At 41.7% G+C, this 24,608-nt stretch overlaps 2 protein-coding genes across 3 annotated transcripts in view; one reads left to right on the forward strand and one right to left on the reverse strand.

Moving 5' to 3' along the window:
* The first annotated feature begins 3,777 nt into the window (after positions 1-3,777).
* On the forward strand, positions 3,778-24,465 carry LOC5572213 (poly(U)-specific endoribonuclease homolog). 2 transcript variants are annotated; one of them, XM_021849400.1, is made up of 4 exons: positions 3,778-4,007; positions 4,094-4,246; positions 22,602-24,016; positions 24,082-24,465. In XM_021849400.1, the coding sequence occupies exons 2-4, from the start codon at positions 4,183-4,185 to the stop codon at positions 24,313-24,315; spliced, it is 1,713 nt and encodes a 570-aa protein (XP_021705092.1). In that variant the 5' UTR covers positions 3,778-4,007; positions 4,094-4,182; the 3' UTR covers positions 24,316-24,465. The 2 variants fall into 2 exon arrangements, with proteins under 2 accessions (XP_021705092.1, XP_001660282.2); XM_001660232.2 differs by having other exon boundaries at positions 3,779-3,965.
* Positions 24,379-24,608, reverse strand: part of LOC5572214 (estradiol 17-beta-dehydrogenase 11) — a 33,190-nt gene continuing 32,960 nt past the window's right edge. Inside the window, exon 5 of the mRNA XM_021849401.1 lies at positions 24,379-24,589. Coding sequence (XP_021705093.1) covers positions 24,535-24,589 — 55 coding nt within the window. The 3' untranslated portion in view covers positions 24,379-24,534. The remainder of the gene's footprint in view (positions 24,590-24,608) is intronic.

Here is a 24,608-nt window from a genome sequence, read left to right on the forward strand (position 1 = left end):
AAGCATTTAAGTGAAGAAGAGTGAGTCTTTTCCGTAGCGAAAATTGAAATTTACAAATGTGACTGATGTTCTGCGAAATGAGACAAAATAACAAACAATTAAAATTAATACAAATCTGTTAAAACAACGACATTTGTGAGAATCTTAATTATTGCGACCGGCGCAAGCTGGGAAGCAATAGCACACGCGCTTCACCGCCTCAAGGTACCGGTGCAGTTGTGTAAGCTTCTGGAAAGCTATTTTGATGGCAGGATTCTACTGTATGACACAGAGGAGGGGCAGAAAAGCGTTCGAATTACCGCGGGAGTACCTCAAGGTTCAATCCTGGGCCCGCTGTTATGGAATGCGATGTACGATGACGTACTGAGGCTGCCCCTTCCGACGGGTGTTAAGATTGTTGGCTTCGCCGACGATATCACCCTAGTGGTCTATGGTGAATCGATGGAGGAAGTAGAGTTGACAGCAGCGCACTCTATTTCCCTGGTTGAGGAATGGATGAAGTCTAGGAAACTAGGACTGGCCCGTCACAAGACTGAGGTGGTGGTGGTCAACAACCGCAGGTCCGAGCAACGGGCGCTTATCTCGGTAGGTGATTGCACCATAGAGTCCAAGCGATCCCTTAGGCATCTTGGGGTAATGATCGATGACAAGCTGAGCTTCGCTAACCACGTTGAATATCCCTGTAAAAGGGCATCTACGGCTATAGCGGCGCTTTCGAGGATGATGTCTAACAGCTCTGCTGTAATTGCCAGCAAACGCAAGCTGCTGGCAAGCGTGGCGCTATCCATACTAAGGTATGGAGGACCAATCTGGTCAAAAGCGCTTAGAACGAACAGAAACCTAAAGCGGTTGGAAAGCACGTACAGGATAATGTGCTTAAGAGTAGCAAGTGCATACCGGACGGTATCTAAAGAGGCCGTGTGCATCATAGCCGGGATGACGCCCATCGGGCTCATCATCAAGGAAGATGTTCAATGCTTCAACCAAAGGGGTACCAGAGGAGTCCGCGACACGTGTAAAGAGGAAACGCTCAGAAGCTGGCAGCAGGAATGGGATAACTCCACTAAGGGTAGATGGACCCATCGACTAATACCAAATGTGTCAGATTGGTATGGTAGAAGCCATGGGGAAGTGAACTTCCACCTGACGCAGTTTCTGTCTGGACATGGTTGCTATAGACAGTACCTGCATAGGTTCGGGCACTCAGAATCTCCTGCGTGCCCCAATTGTGCTGGTGTAGAGGAAACAGCGGAGCATGTCGTGTTCGATTGCCCCCGTTTCATTGTTGTGAGAGGTCGCATGCTCACTACATGCGGAGGGGACACGTCCCCCGACAATATTATAGAGAGAATGTGTGCGGATGCCGAGTGCTGGAATGCAGTAACTACGGCTGTCACTCACATTATGTTAGAATTGCAGCGTCTATGGCGCGCCGACCAAGAGTTGGCTGCAGAGGATTAGCCCTGCCGAGGCTGGTTTCTTGTAACATTGTTTAAGTCGGCTAGGAGAAGCAGTTTGCCTAGGCTACTTCTGCTACACGTGTTGTGCTATATGCACTGGTCCCTTCCCGAAGAAATACCGTAAGGTGGTTCCGGGGAGATGAGGGTCTGAGTCCAAGGGTCATGTCGATGCACTGTTCACCACTTGAGCAATTCTAAATGAATTGCTCATGCACAGTGCATAGGCTGGTTTTAGCGGGTCGTCGTTGGTGCGTCATCCCCGCATTCCCTGAGTTATCTTCTCAGGGGATCTGTTTGCAGATTTCCCCCTTGTAAAAAACAAAAAAAAAATTATTGCGACCGACATTGCTTCTATATAACAAGTATTTACCATGCCCTCCCTAGACCCCCTCCAGAAAAAAATCCGAGCTACGCCAATGCAGTGGAGCTTCAATTATTCCGCCTAAGCGTCTCCTTCAGGGTGTTGCTGGATCCATAGCCTATTGAAATACACAGAAAGGCTTCCATGCACCATGTTCAAGATACTGATAAGACCGGTAGCCCTTCACCGGCATGAGACGTGGACAATGCTCGAAAAGCGCTAGGAGTTTTTGAACGACGTGTGCTTAGGACAATCTCTGGAGGAGTATGTGAGAACGGCGTATGGAGGAGAAGAATGAACCACGAGCTTGCGCAACTCTACGGTGAACTCAGTATCCAGAAAGTCACCAAAGCTGAAAGGGTACAATGGGCGGGGCACGTTGCAAGAATGCCGGACAGCGATCCAGCAAAAATGGATCTTGGAAAATGAGAAGATCTTAGAAGTGTGGGACGATCGATAAACTGAAGCCATGCAGCTAATGACCGAGTTTATTGGCGTAACATTGTGGCGCAGGTCATGTCTTGAAGAACGAAGGGCCATCAAAAGTACAGTACACAACTCTGAACCTTATGATTAAATCAATGATCAAATTTTATTCATTTCTTGTATTCCGCGGTTTTCGTTTTTACTCATCAATTTATTTACCTCGAGTACCACCTGCTTGGCTGCCAAAAAAATCGTGCCGAAACTACTAACATTTCTTATATGATTAAACATTGTTGATGAAAACAAGCACGCTGACATCTTGGTATTATTTTGACAATCTATTTTGCCTTTCTGGCAAATTTCTCAGCATTATATGTTTATGTAGAGCTGACAAGTAATCAATTATCAATTATAATATAATATTCTAATTTATAATGATAACATTATATTTTATTGTAAAACTGGCAGCACGCTAAAACTACTTCCTTCAAACATAAGGAAACACTCTGAGAAAACATTCTACGGAGTTCTCCCTTGTTAGGCGTTTTTGCTGCTCCTCTGCTCTCTTCTTTGAAGGTAGAGAGCGGAGACTGGTCGAAGAGTGAGAGCAAAATACATTTCTCTGGAAACCTAATGCAAAGCAAAGAACAACAAATCAAAGACGTGAGCAGTTGACACCACCACATAGGCAATAAGATTCATCAATATTTTACATCCAAAGCTCAAGATTCTGATTGCATAAATTGTTGACATTTCGATTGGAGACACCGTATTTCTTACTATTCAAATAGAAATCAGTCTCTTTCCCATCCTACACAGATTGTCATTCAACTTTTATATGAATGATTATACCATTGACGCCATCGTACCAAAAAAAAAAAAGTTGACAGCTCTCACCACCCGTATTGACGTCTTTCGAACTCGAAAATGCATATGCCCCTCTCTGCCCCGGAGCCCGCTCGTCATTGAACAGCGTAATGTTTGTCAACATCGGTCGATGCGGTGTGCTTTGCATGCTCATTCTCAAAACAGCTCGGATGGCTTGCTTCTGAATAAACGCACACATTGAAGATAAAGGGCGGGTAGCAGAGCTAGTGTTGGCACCAATACTTCACTGAAAGAGAGCACTGTGGGAAGAAGCAAATGGAATGGTTGCTGACGTCAGAGGCGATTCTCACGTGAGCAGGGAAGGAATGGCTCTTTTGAGAGAATTTGATTGTTACAAGTACTCGAATCGTAGTACTCGAATACTGCTTTGTCTAGCTTTTGGTAGATGGCAGCACTGTATGGCAAAAGTTGATTGCACAGAGCTGGTCATAGATGTCAATTTCTCTAGCAAAATTGTATGCAATGCGGATTAGTTATGTGATTGGTGATCGGTTTTCGATACTTAGAGCGATCAATGGTGATCTATCGGATAAGGGAGGGAAAGAGTGAAGTTCCAGTGCTCCTATCGCTTCATTCGTACCAGTTTCGGTGTTTTTGTACCTCCTCTTTTCACACATTCTTCGCAAATAATAATCAACAAGCCATTCAGTTAGGCGCCATTGTCGCACACCGCTGTAGATGATCGATCGAACCGCCTCAACCGACGAAGACTCATCGTCAGCTAGGTTCAGTTCTTCGACAACCGCCGCGGAGTTTACACGAGCTTTATTTTGACTGAGTCCGGTTTTGCTTTCGGACGACGATTTTGCAAGTCCACAACCCAGCTGATTGTAAGTGTCTTCGTTGAAGGCTTTACGTGAAGGTCATCTCCGGTTAAGGCGATATTTCTTCGGAGAGAAAAATCTAGGTTATCACGTGGTTGGATGGTGAAGTGTTAATTACTTTCACTGAATTTCAGACTGGATGACAGAGGTGTGAATCGAAACAGGCATCAGTTGAAGTTTTTCGATGAATTAGAGGCATTCTTAGCCGGAATTCCAGTCCATCATGACGTCGATCAAGTTGATCAGGCTGACGGCGATCGTGCTGTTGGCGTTTGCTGTGTTCACAGGTAAGCCGGTTTTCTATGGATTAAGAAGTGGCAGATAATGATCGGACGTATCGTGAGAATGATAAATCGGAGAACGGGAAGAGAGGGGAACCGTTGAACCGATAACTTGAAATCTACAATTCTGGAATGGATTACGGAAATCGACGAGCTGATAATTGGATGGAACTTATTATTTTTGCACATCGGGGCTTCATCACGTCGTAGTCAAGGACTTCGTCCATTACCCGAAGCGGACGAAATGATCTCATCACCTGTGAGATCATACCTTACTTATTTATTTCGCATTAGAGGCGAACTGTACCCATTGGAACGAAATTGATTCAATTAGAGCTCGTTTAACATGGAAATTGAAGGCGCCTGTGTGGCCAGAAAACGAATCAATAGTAATCAAACGATTTTCTGGCGAACCATGTGAGCGGTTATTCTTTGAAATGGAGCAATCGCCAGTGCACGTTCTGATAATTATATAACCTTAGTGAAATGGGCAATTCTTCCTGACCTTTCTTATCATTACATTCAAAGATCAGTGTGAATGCAAATCCAGAAGAGTGTCAAAATAAACGTAATACAAATAAAGATGGACGACTCGCTCACGAATGATTTCATAAGGACGGCTCTCGAAAACGAGTGACTGAATCACGATTCCATCTTATTAAGCTACGATTTCCTAAAAAAGCGATTCTTGAAAATGTTTTGTTTATTTGCTGTTCCCATTCAAAAGTTTACAAGCGGGTGGAAAAAGCTGAGAAAGGTCATAATTTGTTGTTCTGATGTGAATTACTGACGATTATAATCAGCTACCGTTTTGTTGGAGATAAGAGACGAAAGATAATAAATAATACTACAAAATAGTGTGAAGAAGTATTCAACAATATCTTGTTAAAATTTTGAAATATCAAAACAATAACAGTCAAGTTCAACGATTGGCCAACATATTAATACCAAAACAATTATCTGAAAGATGATGAAGAATAACAAAGTAAAATGTCGACCCATGACCTTCAGAATTTAAACGAAGATGCTCACTAGACTGATGCATATTTTAGAAGTTTTTGCTCCCCTATGCTTAAAAAATGTGACCACCATGTATCACAGCTGGAAGATTAAGGAAATATGAACAGAAATTTCAACTTATTTGAAACCTGGATCTAAACTCAAAAGAGATCCAAACTCTTTTGTTTACCGTTATGAGTGACTGGATGAAGCATGTTGGGGAGTTGCTATCTGGGAGGGAGGCACAGATACTACACACGAAATATGACACAACACTTTTCCAAATTGCAAGATAATTTCCGTCCATTCTTTAAGATCTGGGCTCACAGTGACAGTTCGTGACAGCAGAATCTCGGCTCACTATGACGTACATAAATTTTGTATCGGTTTCTCCCTCCCAGGTTGCTATCATTATTCATAGGAGTATAAAACATTGACTTTTTTTAGTCATTTGAAACCAAAGTTTATGAAACTTTAGGTGTTTCTGTTGGAACACAGCTTATTAAATATACTTTCATAGCTGCCTATTTGCCTTTTCAATGCAATGGGTCATGGAATAATTCTCAAAGTAATTCCATCGGCAGAATTTTATTTGATGAGTGCTCTTTAGGATATTTCTCAATTGAATACCCTGATAGCCCTACATGTTTTTCCTCTTCTAGAAATCCTTCTACGATTGATTTGGTCTGAACCGACTCTAGCCATCTTTGTAGCCAACTGATTACTCATGCTGATTTTGATTCTGATCATGTCCCTTTTACATTTCAAATATCCCATGAATCGATCCTCAATCCTATCAGCTCCACTTTCAATTATTTTCGATCCGACCCGAATATATATGAAACATATATTGACTCTAATCTTGATGTTAACATTTCTTTACAAACAAAACTTGATATTGAAAATGCTCTTGAAACTTGAACAAATTCCATTATTGAAGCCAGGAGCATTGCAATTCCAAAATCAAAAATTTGATCCGTGATTATAGATGATGATTTTAGACTCTTGATCCACCTTAAAAACGTGAGGAGAAGGCAATTTCAACGCACTCGCGATCCTGCTATGAAAATTATATGGCAGAATTTGCAGAAAGAAATCAAGAAACGTTTTGCACAATTAAGAAACTAAAATTTTGAGAGAAGATTTCTGAATCGGACCCTGGCTTTAAGCCCTTTTGAAAATTCTCTCCCCTTGGTTATGCGACCTTGCCGCGATGGGAGGGCATAATCCATTAGACCATATGATGGAAACCAAAGGCGTAACCTGTAGTGGTGGTATCACATTTTGGCATTTTTTGCTTAAATCCGCGTCATAATTCATATGGAGTAGACGCAATAATATCTCGGATGTGATCCAACGGACATTCTGCGTCATTGATAGAATTGATGCCCATTTCAAATAATTAATCTATTCGAAGTGGACATTAATACTATTGGTGACGTTCAGTTTGCCTTTTGCTAACCAGAATAATCCGTATCCACTCTTACTATTAGCTAGCTAGATACATCGTTGTCATATACGACATAGGGAATACTTAGGAACTCTTAGGAAACTGATTAGTAGATTCACTGAGTAGAAATAAGTGGCAACAATCTTATTTTAATATGGTTTTTACATTGCCATAAGAAGAAATACCTCTTTTGTAACAGCGGTATAAATAATCTAATTCCAGCTTCATTTTCGCAAAATTTACAAGTAGAAAGTAGGCGTTGTGAAGCATTGCATTTGCCACCGAAAAGTGAATCTTGTAGGAGACTGTAATAACTTTACTCTTCAATATTCACCATGAAAATGACTATGGAAAGTAAGACGCTGAGATCGATCCTTAGGGTACACTTGATAGTTTCGAAATATTGTTGAACAGACAAGGAAAGCGACTTTTTTCTTTAAGGATATATGAACGTAATGACCAATAAATACTTTTAACAACAAAAAATTAAATTAACTAGAACTACTACTAAACAGCCTTATTTTGTTAAGACTTGATGACAATTGACATTTAAGACTCTAATCTAACGTAAAAGACAGGAGTAATCAGAATAGCACTTGAATAACAAATTATGCAAAACCATTTCGACTAGACAGTATTAGTAATGACACTACTACACTACTATTTCAAATAAATTCTGATGGAGCTGCTGATTTTCACAATGCTTCCTTTTCTCAGAAGCAAGAGAATATGGGTACTTTTCAAAAACTACCACGTCACAATACTAATAAAAAAGCAGTGTTCATGTGGGCGCCATTGCCTAGTCCGTCTGAGTATTGGTCCTGGTAGAGGGGAAACTTGGCAAAAGCCAGACCGAGGGTTCAGCCTTGACAAGTTCAGGCAGCTCCAACTGAATACCATACAAAAAAAAAAAAAGATTTCTGAATCGGACCCTGGCTTTAAACCCTTTTGAAAATTATCTAAAATTTTGAAAAAACCTCTGAAGCCAATACCGGCATTGAAAGAGGAAAACAAATTATTACTAACTTATTGTGAAAAAGCTCAAAAACTTGGTATGCAGTTTGAAAGCGCGCACAATTTTAATTTAGGACTTACGAGTCCAATTGAAAATCAAGTTACTCAGGACTTCGAAAATATTCTCAATCAAGAGAACGTTTTCGAAAATGCCTGTGAGACTGATTTGGAAGAAGTGAGAACTATAATTAAAAAATTCAAAAATATGAAAACTCCTGGCGATGATGGAATTTTCTACATCCTCTTAAAGAAACTTCCAGAAAGTAGCTTATCATTTTTAGTTGATATATTTAACAAATGTTTTCAATTAGCATATTTTCCTGACAAATGGAAAAATGCTAAGGTTGTTCCAATTTTAAAACCAGACAAAACTCCTGCAGAAGCTTCTAGCAATCGTCCAATCTGTTTGCTTTCCTCCATCAGTAAACTTTTTGAAAAGGTCATTTTGAACAGAATGATGGCCCACATCAACGAAAACTTAATTTTTGCCAATGAACATTTCGGTTTCCACCATGGACATTCGACCAATCATCAACTTTTACGTGTGATAAATTTGATCCGTTCCAACAAATCTGAAGGCTATTCTACTGGTCTTGCTCTTCTAGACATAGAAAAAGCATTCGACAGTGTTTGGCATGAAGGTTTGATTGTAAAATAAGAAAACTTTAATTTTCCAACATACATTGTTAGAATAATTCAAAGTTATCTGTCAAATCGTACACTTCAGTTTAATTATCAGAACTCCAGATCTGAAAGATTTCCTGTAAGAGCTGGTATTCCTCAAGCATTTTGGGACCAATGTTATACAGTATGGTCCATGAAAAAATGCGAAAATTGTTTGAACGTGAATATAGCATCCATAGGCGTTATTTTCATTGTTTTTGATTTTTTTTTTAACACGTTTATTTAGCACACTTACAAAAATTTACATTACTAGTACAGATTTAAAATAAAATCGAGAGCTTCTACTGTCATAGGGTTGTTAGCTTCTAAAATAAAATTTATGTATGTTACAAACATTTTTAGAGCCTTTTTCTTATTGTTTCTGGTAGCACCTTCCATCACTGGCATTTGAAGATCCTTAAAGCTAACATTCCTCCCGATTGTTGTTTCCAACTTCAGGCGAACGTGATTCCAGAGATGCCTTATTTGAGGACACAAGGAAAATTTGTGTTCCAAATCCTCAGCGATGTTCAGGCAGTTTTGACATGATTCACTATCTAACCGGTTTTGTCTGTACAGCAACGTTGCATGTGGTATTTTCCTGTTGACTAGCAGATAGTAAACGGAGCGTTCTGCCGCTGTAAGCTCTCGATCTCTTATATTATTCCAAACTTTTCTCCATTGCACGTTCGGATGATCTACCATTACCTTCGGCGTTTGCAATTTTTCTCGGAAGAAGTTATGTAGTGTAGAAGCTGTGGGAGTGGCCTTCAGCTGATTTGGCAAATATGGTACGATTTTTCCAATGTACTTCAAGCACAGGTATGCTGATGGGATACCTGCTAGATTTGGAGGATTTGACAGGTATTCACTAAAGGTTTGTGCAAAGGGCGTGTAGTCAAGAGTTTTCACAAATCTATTGATAAGTAGAGATTTGCACTTATGCATCGGGAGATGAAGATTTAGTCCTCCTTTGTTAGTTTCCAGTGCCAGTTGCTCCATAGGCACTCGAGTTGGATATCGTTCCCATATAAAGGTTCCTATTAGTGAAGTCATTCTGGCTGTGACCGAGTTTGGAATGGAGAAAATGGAAGCTATGTACCACAAACGAGACGTAACGAAAGTATTTAATGCGACAATTTTCTGCTGGAGGCAAAGATTTCGCGGCTTAAACAGCCACATAAGACGAGAAGTTTTCCGAATCACGTCATTCCAGTTGAAGTCAATGGTTTGTTTCAGCCCGTTGAAGAAAGTTACTCCCAAGATTTTCACGGAATCTTGAAAGTTTAGCCACGTAGGTCTCCTTTCGTCGTTTTGGGGTCCAATCTGCACTGCAAAGGTTTTGTCCACGTTAAGTACTGCTCCTGAATATCCTTCGAAGTGCCGGAATGCAAGGCGTACAGCTTCAAGCTTGGCGTCTTCCACAATAATCACCGAAATGTCGTCCGCATATGCCACAACTAGCTCCAGGGGATCGTTACAGATGGATACAAGTTTTTCAAGGAGGGGATGAAGGTATAACACGAAAAGGTGCATACTTAGCGGATCACCCTGTCGTACAGATCTTTGGATAGGGAATGAGGGAGAGAGATTTCCATTTAAGAGCAGACGCGAAGCGGAAACCGACATATTTTTTTCTAAAAGCGACACAAATCTAGGGTTAAAGCGGAATTTTCGTAGCACATCGAAAAGGAAATCGTGGTTGACCCGATCAAAGGCGTGGTCAAGATCGAAAGAAATTAGTTTACCTCGCTTGCGTTTATGATTCAATTCAACTATTCGATCTTTTATTGCGTTCACAGCCTCAAAAATGTTTCTCTTTGCATTTGAGCACTTTTGTGAGGCATTTAGTAGATTATTTTCTACTATGACCTTCTCTAGACGTTGTTTTAAAATACGAGTCAAAAGTTTATAGTCGAAATTCAACAAACTAATTGGACGGTATCCTTTAATAGTTTTGTCTTCAGACTTTTTCTTACACAAAACTATTACGCCTTCCGCAATTTTCTCTGGTATATTTCCAGATAATAATTCATTAAGAATGAGATTGAGCTGGGCATGAATGATATCGAACGCTTTCATATAAAATTCTTTTGGAATCCCATCATTTCCTGGAGATTTCCTCGATGCACTAGACTTAATGGCAAAAAATATTTCAGCAGTTGTAATTTCATTCATCAAATGTTCATTTGACACTGAATTTTCGTCAATAATTCTTTGAATTGATAGGTCGGTACGATTTTCGACCACCTCCCTCGAATACAAAGACTTGAAAAAGTCGACAATGTGATTTTCAACTGACCTAGGCTCATTCAAAAGCTGGTTGTTGTATTCAATGGAACGTACTGTATTATTCTTTTTTTTCTTTGTTCTGTCGCCTAGCTGATAGATTGAAATATTTTCACCACATATAAATTTATCATTAATACGCTCGTACGCTTTCGAAAACTGACTTTGCAGTGAGAGCATTTGTGCTTTTACTTTGTTCACCTCTACAATTTCTTCTGGATTACCATATACTCTTTCATATGCATTTCTAAGTTTCCTGTACAAATGTTCATTTTTCGAATGGAAATTTCTGAACTTTTCGTTCGTTTTCCAACGGAAGAAACTGCAAATTTTCGGTTTGGCGAAATCACACCACCAAGCCGTCCAAGTTGTGAAATTTCTTTTGTGACGTAACCATATATTCCACTTCCGACCGAACTCTTCTAAATTCTCTTCTGTAAGGACATGTGCGCGCATGGACCAAAACCCTTTCCCATGTGGTTTCCCAAGATTTGGTAAACAACAACGAATTTTCAACGATTTATGATCCGAGAAAGAGTTAGCTAAATATTCTGCACTGCGCAAATGTGGGATTAATGATTCCGAAATATAAACACGATCAAGTCTCGAAGCAGTGTTTGCACGAATGTAGCTATACACAATTTCATTATTGTGCAAGACTTCCCAAGCATCCGAGAGTGACAAACTATTCACAATGTTCTGAAGAGACTGACTGAAATTACTTGACCCAGTTGAATCTTTGCATTTGATAACACAGTTGAAATCTCCACCAACAATTAGGTGTTCAGCTGAGTTTTGCAAATAGAATGGAAGACTTCTTTTGAACATGTTTTCTCGAGCGACACTACAGTTGGAACCCGACGGTGCATAACAATTGCATACTGTGACCGAATTCCCAACTTTCACTGTGATAATACGAGAATCTAAGCTACGCTGTACATTTGAAAACGGAATGTGTGATTTTAAGGCAATTGCCGTGCCTCGTTTATGTTCATCCACATTCGTTATCACGTTATATCCGGGAATACACAATCTAGAGTTCTCGACCTCTTGTAGTAGAACTATATCATATTCGAGAAGACGGACAAACGCACAGAGAGAGTTGATTTTGTTTTGACTTGATATTGCGTTCGTATTAATAGATCCAATATTATAACTGATAATGGGGTTGTTCATTTGTAGTGTTGTTATTGAATCATTTTAGCCTTAACATGATTAGTGAGTGGGGGACCGACATACGCCGCGGTCTACTCGGGGTTAGTACTGGACAAGTACATTAGGATCTGGATTTGGATATGGGCAGGATTGTTATTTTCGTGTGTCCATGACATCGGAGACTGCGACAAACGGTGGACTTACACCCCTAAGCTTTCTCGAACGACCTTTCGCACGTTTTACCTTTTTGAACATGTTTTCCGTTGATGACTCACCACTTTCGCTTTCAGAAATCTCAATAGGGATATGGCGCAGGGAAGTTGGATTGTTTGGTTTTTTAAAGTCACACACTGTACCAGAGCTAGTTGCGGCATCAGACAATAGCTGCTGTTCACTCGGTGCGGCTACCGCTGCCACCTCCATCTCACCCGTTTCGCATTCTTCTGTTGTAACTTGGTCCATCGGCGTTTCCAGATTCACACAAACGTGCGTCGCAGTTGTTTCTGTAGATTGTTCCTTCTGCATTGGCGGGATGCTCACGGCATTATTATTGTTAGACTGTGTGTCGGTGGAGTTGTCAGCTCCACTGCGTCTCTCTTGCTCGTTCAGGGCATTCAGATTTGTTAGAGCAAATTGCGGTAACAAATTTGAAGATGGAACGCTTGTACTGCTCAGCACACGTGCTCAGCTAGCAGTCGGAGTGGCTTGAGATTTCTTGAGTCTTTCATTTAGATCGACCTTTTGACCTAAAAGTTTCTTATTTTGTACGCAAGTACTGCCAGGATGAGACAGTTCCGTACAGTGCTTACACGTCTGGGGCTGATTTCTGTAACTGATAAGAGTCTGTTCGCCTTGAATTGTGACGAAAGATTTTATGTGCCGCCGAAGGATCATTTTGGCAACCCTTACGCCAGACGACACACCTTTGAACGCAAAGTTTGGTCCCCATACCATTTCGCGGATGCTTACCACCTCCCCAAACTGCTTAAGAAATGTTTCGATTTCTACGTTACTAACGTTTTCTGACAAGTCGTGCAGCTTTACCTCGACCCCGCCGTCATCCATCGTCAACCGTACCTTGACACTTTTGCCATTTACTACCAGCTCATGCTTCTCGTTGTGTTGCTCTACGGCCGCTTGGGCAGTTTGCAAGTCGATAGACTTCACATGCACGCAGTTTTGGACGTGGTTCATCTGCAACCGTAGTACCTGATCCAATCGAAGCCCAATCGTTTCGTAAACGAACGCATGCATTTCTTCAAACGATGGTCTCTTGAGAAAGTTGCTCAAGTCCACCTTAAAGGTGTTTTCGCGTGATCGTACTGTAGACATAGTCTCGTCGGTTGCATATAGCATGCAAAGCACAAAACCGTCGTCAGAGTCTGACGCAGAGAAAACGACCGACCGCTCACACTTGGGTGAGGGATAGAAACAAAAAAATATATATCCGGAGACAATAGACTATCGGAGCGCGTGAATAATACGTCTGGTCTCAACAAGAGTTTCAACCTAACTCCCATAGTGAATGTAATTTCTGATTATTGAAGTATATTCTGACACAACTTCGCTATCCAGGACAATTTTTTTTCATATTTTTCTTACTGTCCTAAAAAATTCAATAAAGCAAATAAGTTCAAAGGGTTTTTCCGCCCAAAGCTAGAAACAGCGTCTGATTGTCGTATACTCTGGTGATAAACTTTCCACCTTCAAAAATCACACTTTATTGTTGAAATTTTAAGTGTGTTTGGTATCAGAGGATGGAGGAGTTCTTAGAGAACGTGTTCTTCATGATCACAATAAATTATTTTGCCAGGGTCATAGTTTAGAGGACATTTACGTCTTGTAGGTTTGATATACCTTTATTTTTTGTTAAAGTTGAAAAAAGAAAAAAATAAATACGGAGGCCTATGACAGATGTTTGAAGATGAAATTTGTTCCTTCGTTTAGAGACAACTTATATCAATACTAGCTCATAGGTATTGAGCAAAACGGAGCCGCTTATCACACTTATATGAAGGTTCAATCAAAGCTCTTCAAAATGAGCCGTTTTTTCGAAAATATGTTTAAGTCTCCAATTACCCAAAAAAAAGCTCTGCAGAGAATTCAAAATAAAATTTTGAAAATGATTCTGTTGCTTCCTCCCTGGTATAGTACCAATGAGTTACATAAAATATCCAATGTTGAAACATTGGAAAAAATGTCAAATAAAATCATTAATAATTTCAGGCAAAAATCGTTGCAATCTTCTTTTGCCACGATTAATGCGTTATATGTTTAGGTTAAGTTAGGTTAAGTAAATTAAAAACGTTTTTTTTTACTCTTATAAGCAGGTGAAATCAACTCACCTGTAAAAAATCTGAACTGCTACGGCAAATGAAATGTAATATGTTGTTAACAAAATGTTAATAAAATCTTAAATTTGGTTTACCAAATTAGGATGATAGAAATGAGTGTAATGTTTAGAATGATACTAAAAAAAAACCGAGGTCAATAGGGGGAGATCCCCCAGTACCGGACAGCACCCAATACCGGACAAAGTCGAAAAATTGAGAAATCGTGTTCCAATCAAGATGGTGTATTAGAAGCAAAGAAAGCTTTTATGGATAGTAATGTTTGCGTAGAATAACACATTCTTAAAATATACATACTTTTTATAAAAAGTAAAGATGTTTGGAATTTTTTAAAAAGTTGACGTATTGCCTTAAATTTTAACTTAACTAATAATTATATTGAATATGACAAAATAGTTTGGATCACGGAAGAATGATCGAATTTAATCATAATTTGAAAGGATGAATTTATTTTGTACTATATTTAAACAAAATGTGGACAAACTACAATTTTGGTCTAATACATCCTTTCCCCCAGTTTCGGACACCTTGATTTGTTATATGATATCTTTGTAATTTTTGCACCAATGTATCAAAATACATTAATTTTTCATGGATTCCGTCGATTATGGTATCAATAAAAATAAGAAGAACGAACATTCAGAACAACATCGTAAAATGCATTATTTTTCATCATATATGAAAGAAGATTTTGATGAACACCTTGCAGACTAAGTAAAAATCAAATTGTTCTTGTAAATGTTGCAAATGTATTAAATTGGTTATGAAATACTATTCCTGGAGTAAGAACATCCGATAATGTACAAACATACAGAAATTGAGCCATTTCCAGAATGTGTCCGGTATTGGGTGCCACCTTTTAAAATTGGTCAATTTGGTACTAGAATACATCATTAAAATGTAATGTCAAAATTCATATTTATATTTTCAAATTTATTTTTGTAAGCTACAAACATGATAATATTTATCATAAATGGGTAACAGGATCACATAAAACCAATAGTTTTTTAATTATGAATTTAGTGGCTTAAGTGTCCGGTACTGGGGGATCTCCCCCTATAAATTCAAAAAAATCGCCTAACAAATAATGTAGGGTCAATTTGAGTAAATGGAACATCTCAGCATTTAAAAATGTTTGAGGTTATGATGGTTTTCTTATTCCCTTAAGTTGAAACAGTTCAGTATCCAATTTTAATATTGTTCCAAAACATTAAAAAACACCTATTCTGCAAGGGAAGCGACATACAGCAGTGCAATTCTCATTTCAGCTTTATGGTTTGAGGAAAGCTAAAAAAATCAAGACGAACACTAAAAATACCTTGGTGATCGTGAGTGATTCGCGATTCGCCATTCTGACGTCCATCTTTGGATTTCGAAATATTGAACCTCAATAGATCTACTTTTCGTTTGAATTTGCTTGATTGTGCTATTTGTCTGTACCCCAAATTCATGGCCAGGGTAATATACTAGAAAGAACAATAAGCAATCAAAAGAAGAAGATATTTGGTAATTTTCGACTATACACATTTTGCCAAAAATGCCGAGATCGGTGGAACTTGAAAGAACCGCCAACCAAATAACGAAGGGTGAATATCGGATGACCCGTAATGGGTCATTCTAGAAAAAGGTATGTACGGGGGAATTGCATTAGGTTGATTGACGTTTGCGAAAACGACATTCGACGAAAAGTGGTATAACAAATCCTATTAAAAATTCTAATAATTGCTTGTTAATAACAATCGGGACACTTGACGAATCTCTCAACTTCATTGGAAGTACTCGCATACTCTCCGATGTACTGAAGACCCGCGGTTTCGACATCGTAGCGCTGCAGGAGGTGTGCTGGACAAGAGCATTGGTGTAAACGTTTAGAGGTAATCCTACCATCTACCAGAGCTGCGGAAACACACGCGAGCTGGGAACAGCTTTCATAGTGATGGGTGATATGCAAAGGCGCGTGATCGGGTGGTGGCTGATCAATGAACGAATGTGCAAGTTAAGAATCAAAGGCCGATTCTTTAACTTCAGCATAATCAACGTGCATAGCCCACACTCCGGAAGCACTGATGATGACAAGGACGCATTTTACGCGCAGCTCGAACGCGAGTACGACCGCTGCCCAAGCCACGACGTCAAGATCATCATAGGAGATTTGAACGCTCAGGTTGGCCAGGAGGAGGAGTTCAGACCGACGATTGGAAAGTTCAGCGCCCACCGGCTGACGAACGAGAACGGCCTACGACTGATAGATTTTGCCGCCTCCAAGAACCTGGCCATTTGTAGCACCTATTTCCAGCACAGCCTCCCGTATCGGTACACCTGGAGATCACCTCAGCAGACAGAATCGCAAATCGACCACGTTTTGATCGATGGACGGCACTTCTCCGACATAACCGACGTCAGAACCTATCGTGGCTAACATTGACTCCGACCACTACCTGGTGATGCGCCCAAAACTATCCGTCATCAATGATGTACGGTACCGACGCCCGCCCCGGTACAATCTCGAGCGGCTGAAACAACCGAATGTCGCCAATGCATACGCGCAGCATCTTGAGGCAGCGTTGCCGGATGAGGGCGAGCTCGATAGGGCCCCTCTTGAGGACTGCTGGAGGACAGTCAAAGCAGCCATTAACGACGCTGCCGAAAGCGTTGTCGGATTTGTGGAACGGAGCTCAAGAAACGATTGGTTCGACGAGGAGTGCCAGGAGGTTATAGAGGAGAAGAATGCAGCGCGGGCTGCAATGCTGCAGCATGGAACGCGGCAAAACGTGTAACGATACAGACTGAAGCGGAAACAGCAAGCCCGCCTATTCCGGGACAAAAAGCACCGCCTGGAAGAGGTGGAATGCCAAGAGATGGAGTTGCTGTACCGTTCTCAAGAAACGCGAAAGTTCTATGGGAAGCTCAACACATCCCGCAAAGGCATCGTGCCGCGAGCTGAGATGTGCCGGGATAAGGATGGGAGCATCTTGACGGATGGACGCGAGGTGATCGAAAGGTAGAAGCAGCACTGCGATGAACACCTGAATGGCGCAGAGAACACAGGCACAGAAGGTCAGGACAGCGAAGGCGATGGCTACGTCAGCACAGCGGACAGCGGAAACCAATCAGCTCCCACGATAAGGGAAGTTAAGGATGTCATTTAACAGTTCAAGAACAACAAGGCTGCTGGCAAGGATGGTATCGGAGCCGAACTCATCAAGATAAGCCCGGACAGGTTGGCCGCTTGTCTGCATCGGCTGATAGTCAGAATCTGGGAAACGGAACAACTACCGGAGGAGTGGAAGCAAGGCGTTATATGCCCTATCTACAAAAAAGGCGACAAACTGGAGTGTGAAAATTATCGTGCAATCACCATCCTAAACGCCGCCTACAAAGTGCTATCCCAGATTCTCTTCCGTCGTCTATCACCTATAGCAAACGAGTTCGTGGGAAGTTATCAAGCAGGTTTCATCGACGGCCGCTCGACAACGGACCAGATCTTTTCCTCCAGAAATGCCGTGAGTACCAGGTCCCTACGCACCATTTGTTCATCGATTTCAAGGCGGCATACGATAGTATCGACCGCGTAGAGCTATGGAAAATCATGGACGAGAACAGCTTTCCCGGGAAGCTCACAAGATTGATCAGAGCAACGATGGACGGTGTGCAAAACTGCGTGAAGATCTCGGGCGAACACTCCAGTTCGTTCGAGTCTCGGCGGGGACTACGACAGGGCGATGGACTTTCGTGCCTGTTGTTCAATATTGCGCTTGAAGGTGTTATGCGGAGAGCCGGATTTAACAGCCGAGGCACGATTTTCACGAGATCCGGACAATTTGTTTGCTTTGCGGACGACATGGATATTATTGGGAGAAAATTTGAAACGGTGGCAGATTTGTTCACCCGCCTGAAACGCGAAGCAACAAGAGTCGGGCTAATGGTGAATGCGTCGAAAACAAAGTACATGCTGGTTGGCGGAACTGAGCGCGACAGGGCCCGCCTGGGAAGCAGTGTTACGATAGACGGGGATACCTTCGAGGTGGTGGACGAGTTCGTCTATCTCGGATCCTTGTTGACGGCTGACAACAATGTTAGAACTGCGGTCAAGAAAGATTCACCCCCGCACCAAATGCACGATGTACAAAATGCTCATAAGACCGGTAGTCCTCTATGGGCATGAGGCGTGGACTATGCTCGAGGAGGACTTGCAAGCTCTTGGGGTTTTCGAACGCCGAGTGCTAAGGACGATCTTCGGCGGCGTGCAGGAGAACGGCGTGTGGCGGCGAAGGATGAACCACGAGCTCGCTCAACTCTACGGCGAACCCAGTATCGTGAAGGTAGCTAAAGCTGGAAGGATACGCTGGGCAGGGCATGTTGCAAGAATGCCGGACAACAACCCTGTAAAGATGGTGTTCGCTACGAATCCGGTCGGAACAAGAAGGCGTGGAGCGCAGCGAGCTAGGTGGATTGACCAGGTGCACCAGGACCTGGAGAGCGTGGGTCACAGTCGAGGATGGAGAGAAGCGGCCATGAACCGAGTGAATTGGCGTAGTATTGTTGGCGAGGCTTTATCAAGATAATTGATGTAAAGCCAAATAAGTAAGTAAGTAACACTTGACGAACCGACGGTCGAATGTTAAAGTACAATAAAGTTACATAGTTGTAGCCAAATATAACCAGTTCAGCCTAGACAAGCTGAAAATATAAGTTGAAAGAACAGCTTATTTATGAAGAAGGGTGAATCATCTATGAAATGCAAATATATGAAGATGGAGCATATAGACTTGATCAAGTATGAAGTTATCTTAGACTCCTCTTCCATGCTTATGTATTTTGAAGGATGAACTTCCCCTGTCCATTATCGTTGGTGATCATTTTAAATGTTGTTAAGTCAACATACTGACCTGAATGACCGCAAAATGGTTAAAAGAACGTTAATGAAAAAAGTCGAGAAATGAAGATATAATTTTCCGGTAAATGGTCCTTCCGGGTAATGGATTTCCGGTAAATGGTTCATTCCGGTGAATGGTTTTCCGATAAATGGTCTTCCGTTAAACTGCATTCCAGGTAATGGTTTTCCGGGTAATGTCGGAGAACCTGAGAGGTTATTGGTGGTAGTTGGTCCCTAGTGATTTATCCTACCTCCGTTCTGGTCACGATCTTCAGATTATCGTGATTCGTCAACATTCGTATTGATAAAGTGGAGGGACATGGTTGAAATGGAGTTTAAAAGAAACGAATGTCAGAACAGGTATCCACCGGCGACGCCAAACGGACCAACGTAATGTGGTGTAATTTGGGATTTGTGGATTGAATACTGATATTTTTTGCCAAGCATCAATATGGGTGACTTTCGAGGATAGCGAAACGTAAGAGGGGTTAGGACAAGGTTGTGGATTTACTGGGTAAATCCATCACATTGGGGTTATGACTCTGTGTCTTGTCAGGAATAGGGTCTGATTGGTATGGTAGTATGCAATAGAGTTCGGAATTGATAGACAGACTTTGAGGAAAGAAGTTTTGAACGTAAGGCAGCAGCACCTTGGATCTTGGAGGGCGCAGGTCTGGAGAGTTGGGCAGCTGTTCATACTAGGTTACATTACGTAGAAAGTGGAATCTGTTTTGCCGTGCACAAATTATGGGAAGTATTTGAAAATGTTTTCTTGTTCAGATTGGGTAACGCAAGAGAGGATTTTTAGCTCTGCGTTATATTAGGAGGATATTATAGTGCATGGTCTACTGATGACTGTGTATTTTAAGGGTGATCGAATGAAAGCTTTGTTGAGTAAAGTTACCGTTGATTTTTTGCAGTTCGTAATTGTTTTGAAATGTTTGTCGGACAATAAGAAAATTTTCTAGGGTATTTGTTTGGATGCTAATGCATTATATTGATAAACCTAATTGTTCGTATCACACGCGAAGCATAGCATAACCCAATGTATAATGAAATTAGGTTCGAAGAAAGGATTAATATTTGATCACTTAAACTTTACGCTGCAAGATATTCTTAATCGTTTTTCTTTTCTTCTGATGTACAGGAATAACTGGTATATTTAGCTAAAATAATGAACAATCATACGCATAGAGCCTACGGGTCATGCAGTTAGGATTGAAATTAAAATAATATTGCGCATTTCTTTCACACCACAGGTTTATCGCAGAAGTTTTTACATGTGCGGAGGCGTTGGTAGAGGTGCGCGATTGCGTCGAGTCGGGTCGGTGTTTTCAGCGGACTCATTTTTCGCAAATCGAAGAATGAGTGCTTTGAGGGAATCAACATGATTCGATGAGGTCCCACACTTTTATTTGCGCTTTTGCACTTGTAAATGTCTTACTAAATAGGAATACTTTGTGTTAGGGAAAGTGCAGGAGAATAAAATATAATTCATTAGAATTTTCTGATAGAGGCAGAGTTCACATGTTACTTAGGTATTTAAAAGCAAATGAGAACCACATTAAATAATAGATAAACACTAATGGTCATATTTTATATTTTCATTTCATCGCGGTCCTCATTGCTCGAGCGGAGACGACAAAACTCGAGGTGGATAGAATCGACGCAACTACGACACGGAAAAGAAACAGATGAGAAACTATCGATACATTTATTCAACTATAAAAACCACGTTTTAACGTAATGACTTTATTTCTTCTCGTTTCAGCAATCCAACAACCAAACCATCTCTACTATCTTTTCATTTCCTCTTCGTTACATTTATAGTCCCTCTGGCACTGAATCGAATGACGCATTCCGCTTTTTATTAGCGATGTCTTTGCTGTACGTTGAGCATGGTGTCGGAGGTGATGTGCTGTGTAGAACATCGGATGTTCTACACGGCACGCTACTTCCGGCATTTTGTTTGGCGTGCGGGATAGGCAGTGCTAGTGATGATATGAAGGCCGCTATTCGGTTTAGTGCCAGAGGGACTATATCTATTTAATGTATCTGAAGCTTGTGGGACCGCTTTAATTCCGGCGCCTGCTTGTGGAAGATCCCGGTGTGCTAAACGGTATAGGACATGTTAACGGGGGAGGCTTGGTAGGTCCTCACCCAGCCCGTGTCTAGATGGGCGGATAATTGTCTGCCAGGGTGTGGATTGAGCAATTACAATTACAATTACAATTACAATGTCGGAGAACCTGAGAGGTTATTGCAACACGCAAAAATACCTAGTGACCCAATAACTGCTCACGAGGTCTTGTGTTTTCAATATAAAGAATTATTTTATCAAATGAAAATAATGTCAGACGACTTCATTTGAATGTTGCTAATATTGCTAGAATATATCCATGCAAAAATGTTGGTTTTTGACACGAAATATCAGTTTCTACACAAGTGAGCGGAATTAGGGGCATGAGCGGATACTGGTGCACTGATGGTCATTATACCAAAATTCACCTTGTAAACTCACTATATCGTAGAACAAAACTTTCTTCATATTGGCTATTTTATCACTATCGCAGTCACTATCAAAGCCTCAAATTTGCTGATTTGTACGGCCGACTGCGATACAATTCAGATCATTCTCCATCACCAGCGCATTGATGGCGATAGATCAGTGACAAAAACATGTTCTTGAAAATATATCTAATAAAAAATGCAATTTTACATGTTTAAAGATACGAAATCGACATTTCTAGAATCAGGTAACGCGAAAAATATTTGTATGGCGGAATGCATCTAGCGAATTATTTCCCAAAACTAGGACTATTTTTGAAAAAATATTTGGTGTCAGTTGTACGTAATTATAATGACTATCACGTCTACCAAATATGTTTTCGATCAATACTTTCATTTACGAGAAATTTGAAGTTCGATGCCTTTCCCCATACAACATAAAACGAGAAAACTTCTGCTGATCAACTGTGGATATGATCAAAGCAGGTAATCCATTGATTTACACAGCAAAGATTTCTGTGTCTTTCGAATTTCCTATCGTTAAGCTGTTGAGGAAAAATCGGTTGAAACATACTAAAAAGCTATCAATAAAAAACAGTAACAAGGACTTGATTAATTATATGCTCCTCTGCACAGACCCATCAATTTCCGGAAAGAGCCCACGGCATTTCAACTTTCTTTGTAGAAAAAAAAGATAATGGTTCGATTGATCTGTAAAACACACAGTCAAGACTTCAGTCGCCAAGTGCCATACGTTCGAAGCACTTTGTAACGTCCAGTGTAGATTCTCAATTGCTTTAATAAAAAGATGTTGAGATAAATGGTACTTCGTGAATTGCTTGCGAGTCATTTCACAGATATAAGTTTGAAATTGGATGAAAAATGTTACTTTTGCAACAAATATCATAAATTTATTAAGTCGACGATTTTTTGGCAAATTATGTTTAACTGAAATTAAAATAGATCCTACTTTTATGAATCTCTTATTGCAGTTTAACAGTTTCTAAATACTAATAATCTCATTCAAACCCAAAACTTTTCTCCATCACTTTCCAGACGCCCAATGGTTCGGCAGCAAAAAGAAGAAGGAAGAAGATCCCAACGTGGCGCTGCTATCTTACAATCCAGTAGATCCGGATGCAGTAGCTCCTCCGCAGAGCCCTACGACAAGCACAACCACTACTAGCACTACCACCCCGGCACCTACGACAACCAAGAAGAAGGGCTTCTTCGGAGGCCTCTTCGGAGGTAGCGGAAAGGAAAAGGAACCAAAGACAACTACCACGACTACGACGACTCCCAAACCAACAACGACTACGCCAGTTCCGACTACGAAGAAATCTGGCGGTGGCTTCTTCGGAGGACTGTTCGGCGGTGGTAAAAAGGACAAGACTACCACTGTCGCTCCCACAACAGCCAAGACTACGGCTAAATCGGCCGTTACTGTGCCAACTCCCACGGCCAAATCCGGGGCACCATCAGTAACTACTCCCAAAGCTGTAACTCCAGTCGTTGCTCCGACAAGCACAGTCAAACCAGGAACCCCAACTGTAGCGAGCCCAACCGCTTCGAAGCCTTCCACCGCCAAGGATGCATTCCCACCTCTTCCCGCAGTCTCCACTACTGCAGCGTCCGTCCCCAAACCCCCACCTACACCACCAAAGCCGTCCGCATCCACCCCCAAAACGGCCGAAGCCTTCCCCGCTCTTCCACCAAAACCAGGCAGCCCCACACCTGCTTCCGTTCCAACCTCGACCGTAGCCAGTGCCTGGAATAAGCCACTCCCAACTCAACCACCGTCACCACCCGTCGCAGGTAAGCCCGGAGTAAGTTTCGTCCCCACTCAAGCCCCAGTTGGAGGTTCCACCGCAAGAACTACCCCCCGTTACACGGAAGGGCCTACCGCTACCGACGACGAACTGGCCACCCTCTCGGAACAGCTCTTTTCCAAAGAAAACACCAACCTCAACAAACACGTACGCGTCAACTACCAGCGTCAAACCCTGTCGTCATCCACGGTAGACGACGCTCCAGACCCCCTACTCACCGTTGATGAACGCCAGGTGTACGCTGTGCCCACCATCGAGAAGATGCGTGCTCTCTTCAACAACTACGAGGTGGACACGATGGTTAACGAATACGTCACCCCTATGGAAAAGAAGGAGGAAAACGACTTTGTAGATGCCCTCCTGGCCACCTCGGTGATGCGCAGCGCTATGCTGTTCCTCCAGAAGAAGGGAGTCGTCACGGCCGATCCGAAAACGCACCACGATCTGCTGAAGACCATTTGGTTCCATCTGTACTCGCGAGGCAACGGCAAAATCGGCAGCTCCGGCTTCGAGCACGTGTTCCTCAATGAGGTCAGCAACGGAACGATGATCGGACTGCACAACTGGGTCTACCTGTACGATCAGGAGAAGGCCGGCCGCATCGACTACCAGGGCTACATCAAAAAGATGGATCTGGGAGGCGTAAGTGTTGCCTGATGCACTTCTAAAACGCAATCTAAAACAATACTTATTTCTTCCCGTTTCAGAAAGGAGAAGTCGCCAAGGTGCGGCTCACGTTCGACAAGCTGACCAAACCGTCCAACTCGCTGTTCATCGCGACGTCCCCGGAGCTGGAGATTGCCCTCTACACCGTGTGCTTCCAGATGCGACCGGACACCGAATGTCCGCTGTCGATCAACGGCAAGAAATTCACCATCAAAACGTTCACTTTCCGCTACCGGGGCAAGAACCTCATCGGTGGTGCTTGGCCCAATTTCTAGGCGGCAAAACGGGACAAGGGAGCGTGAAACCACAACTACTCAAGGCAATTGATATTCTCTATGTATCGCGTATAGTCAGTAGTTTTAAAGAGCTTTTTTGAAATTGTATTTTTACTGAACGTCATAATAAAGAACCGTAAAGCTATCGGACACAACGATCCGTGAAACCAATCACCTCCATGGAGTTGTACTTGCGAGTCCTCACAGGAAAACATCAGCTCAATCGATGAGCAACTGGTCTTGAAAGAGGTACTTGATCTTTCGTGGCATATCTCTGAAAATTGATGAAAGAT

This window comes from Aedes aegypti, chromosome 3 (assembly GCF_002204515.2).
Source record: "Aedes aegypti strain LVP_AGWG chromosome 3, AaegL5.0 Primary Assembly, whole genome shotgun sequence".
Taxonomy (NCBI): Eukaryota; Metazoa; Arthropoda; class Insecta; order Diptera; family Culicidae; genus Aedes; species Aedes aegypti.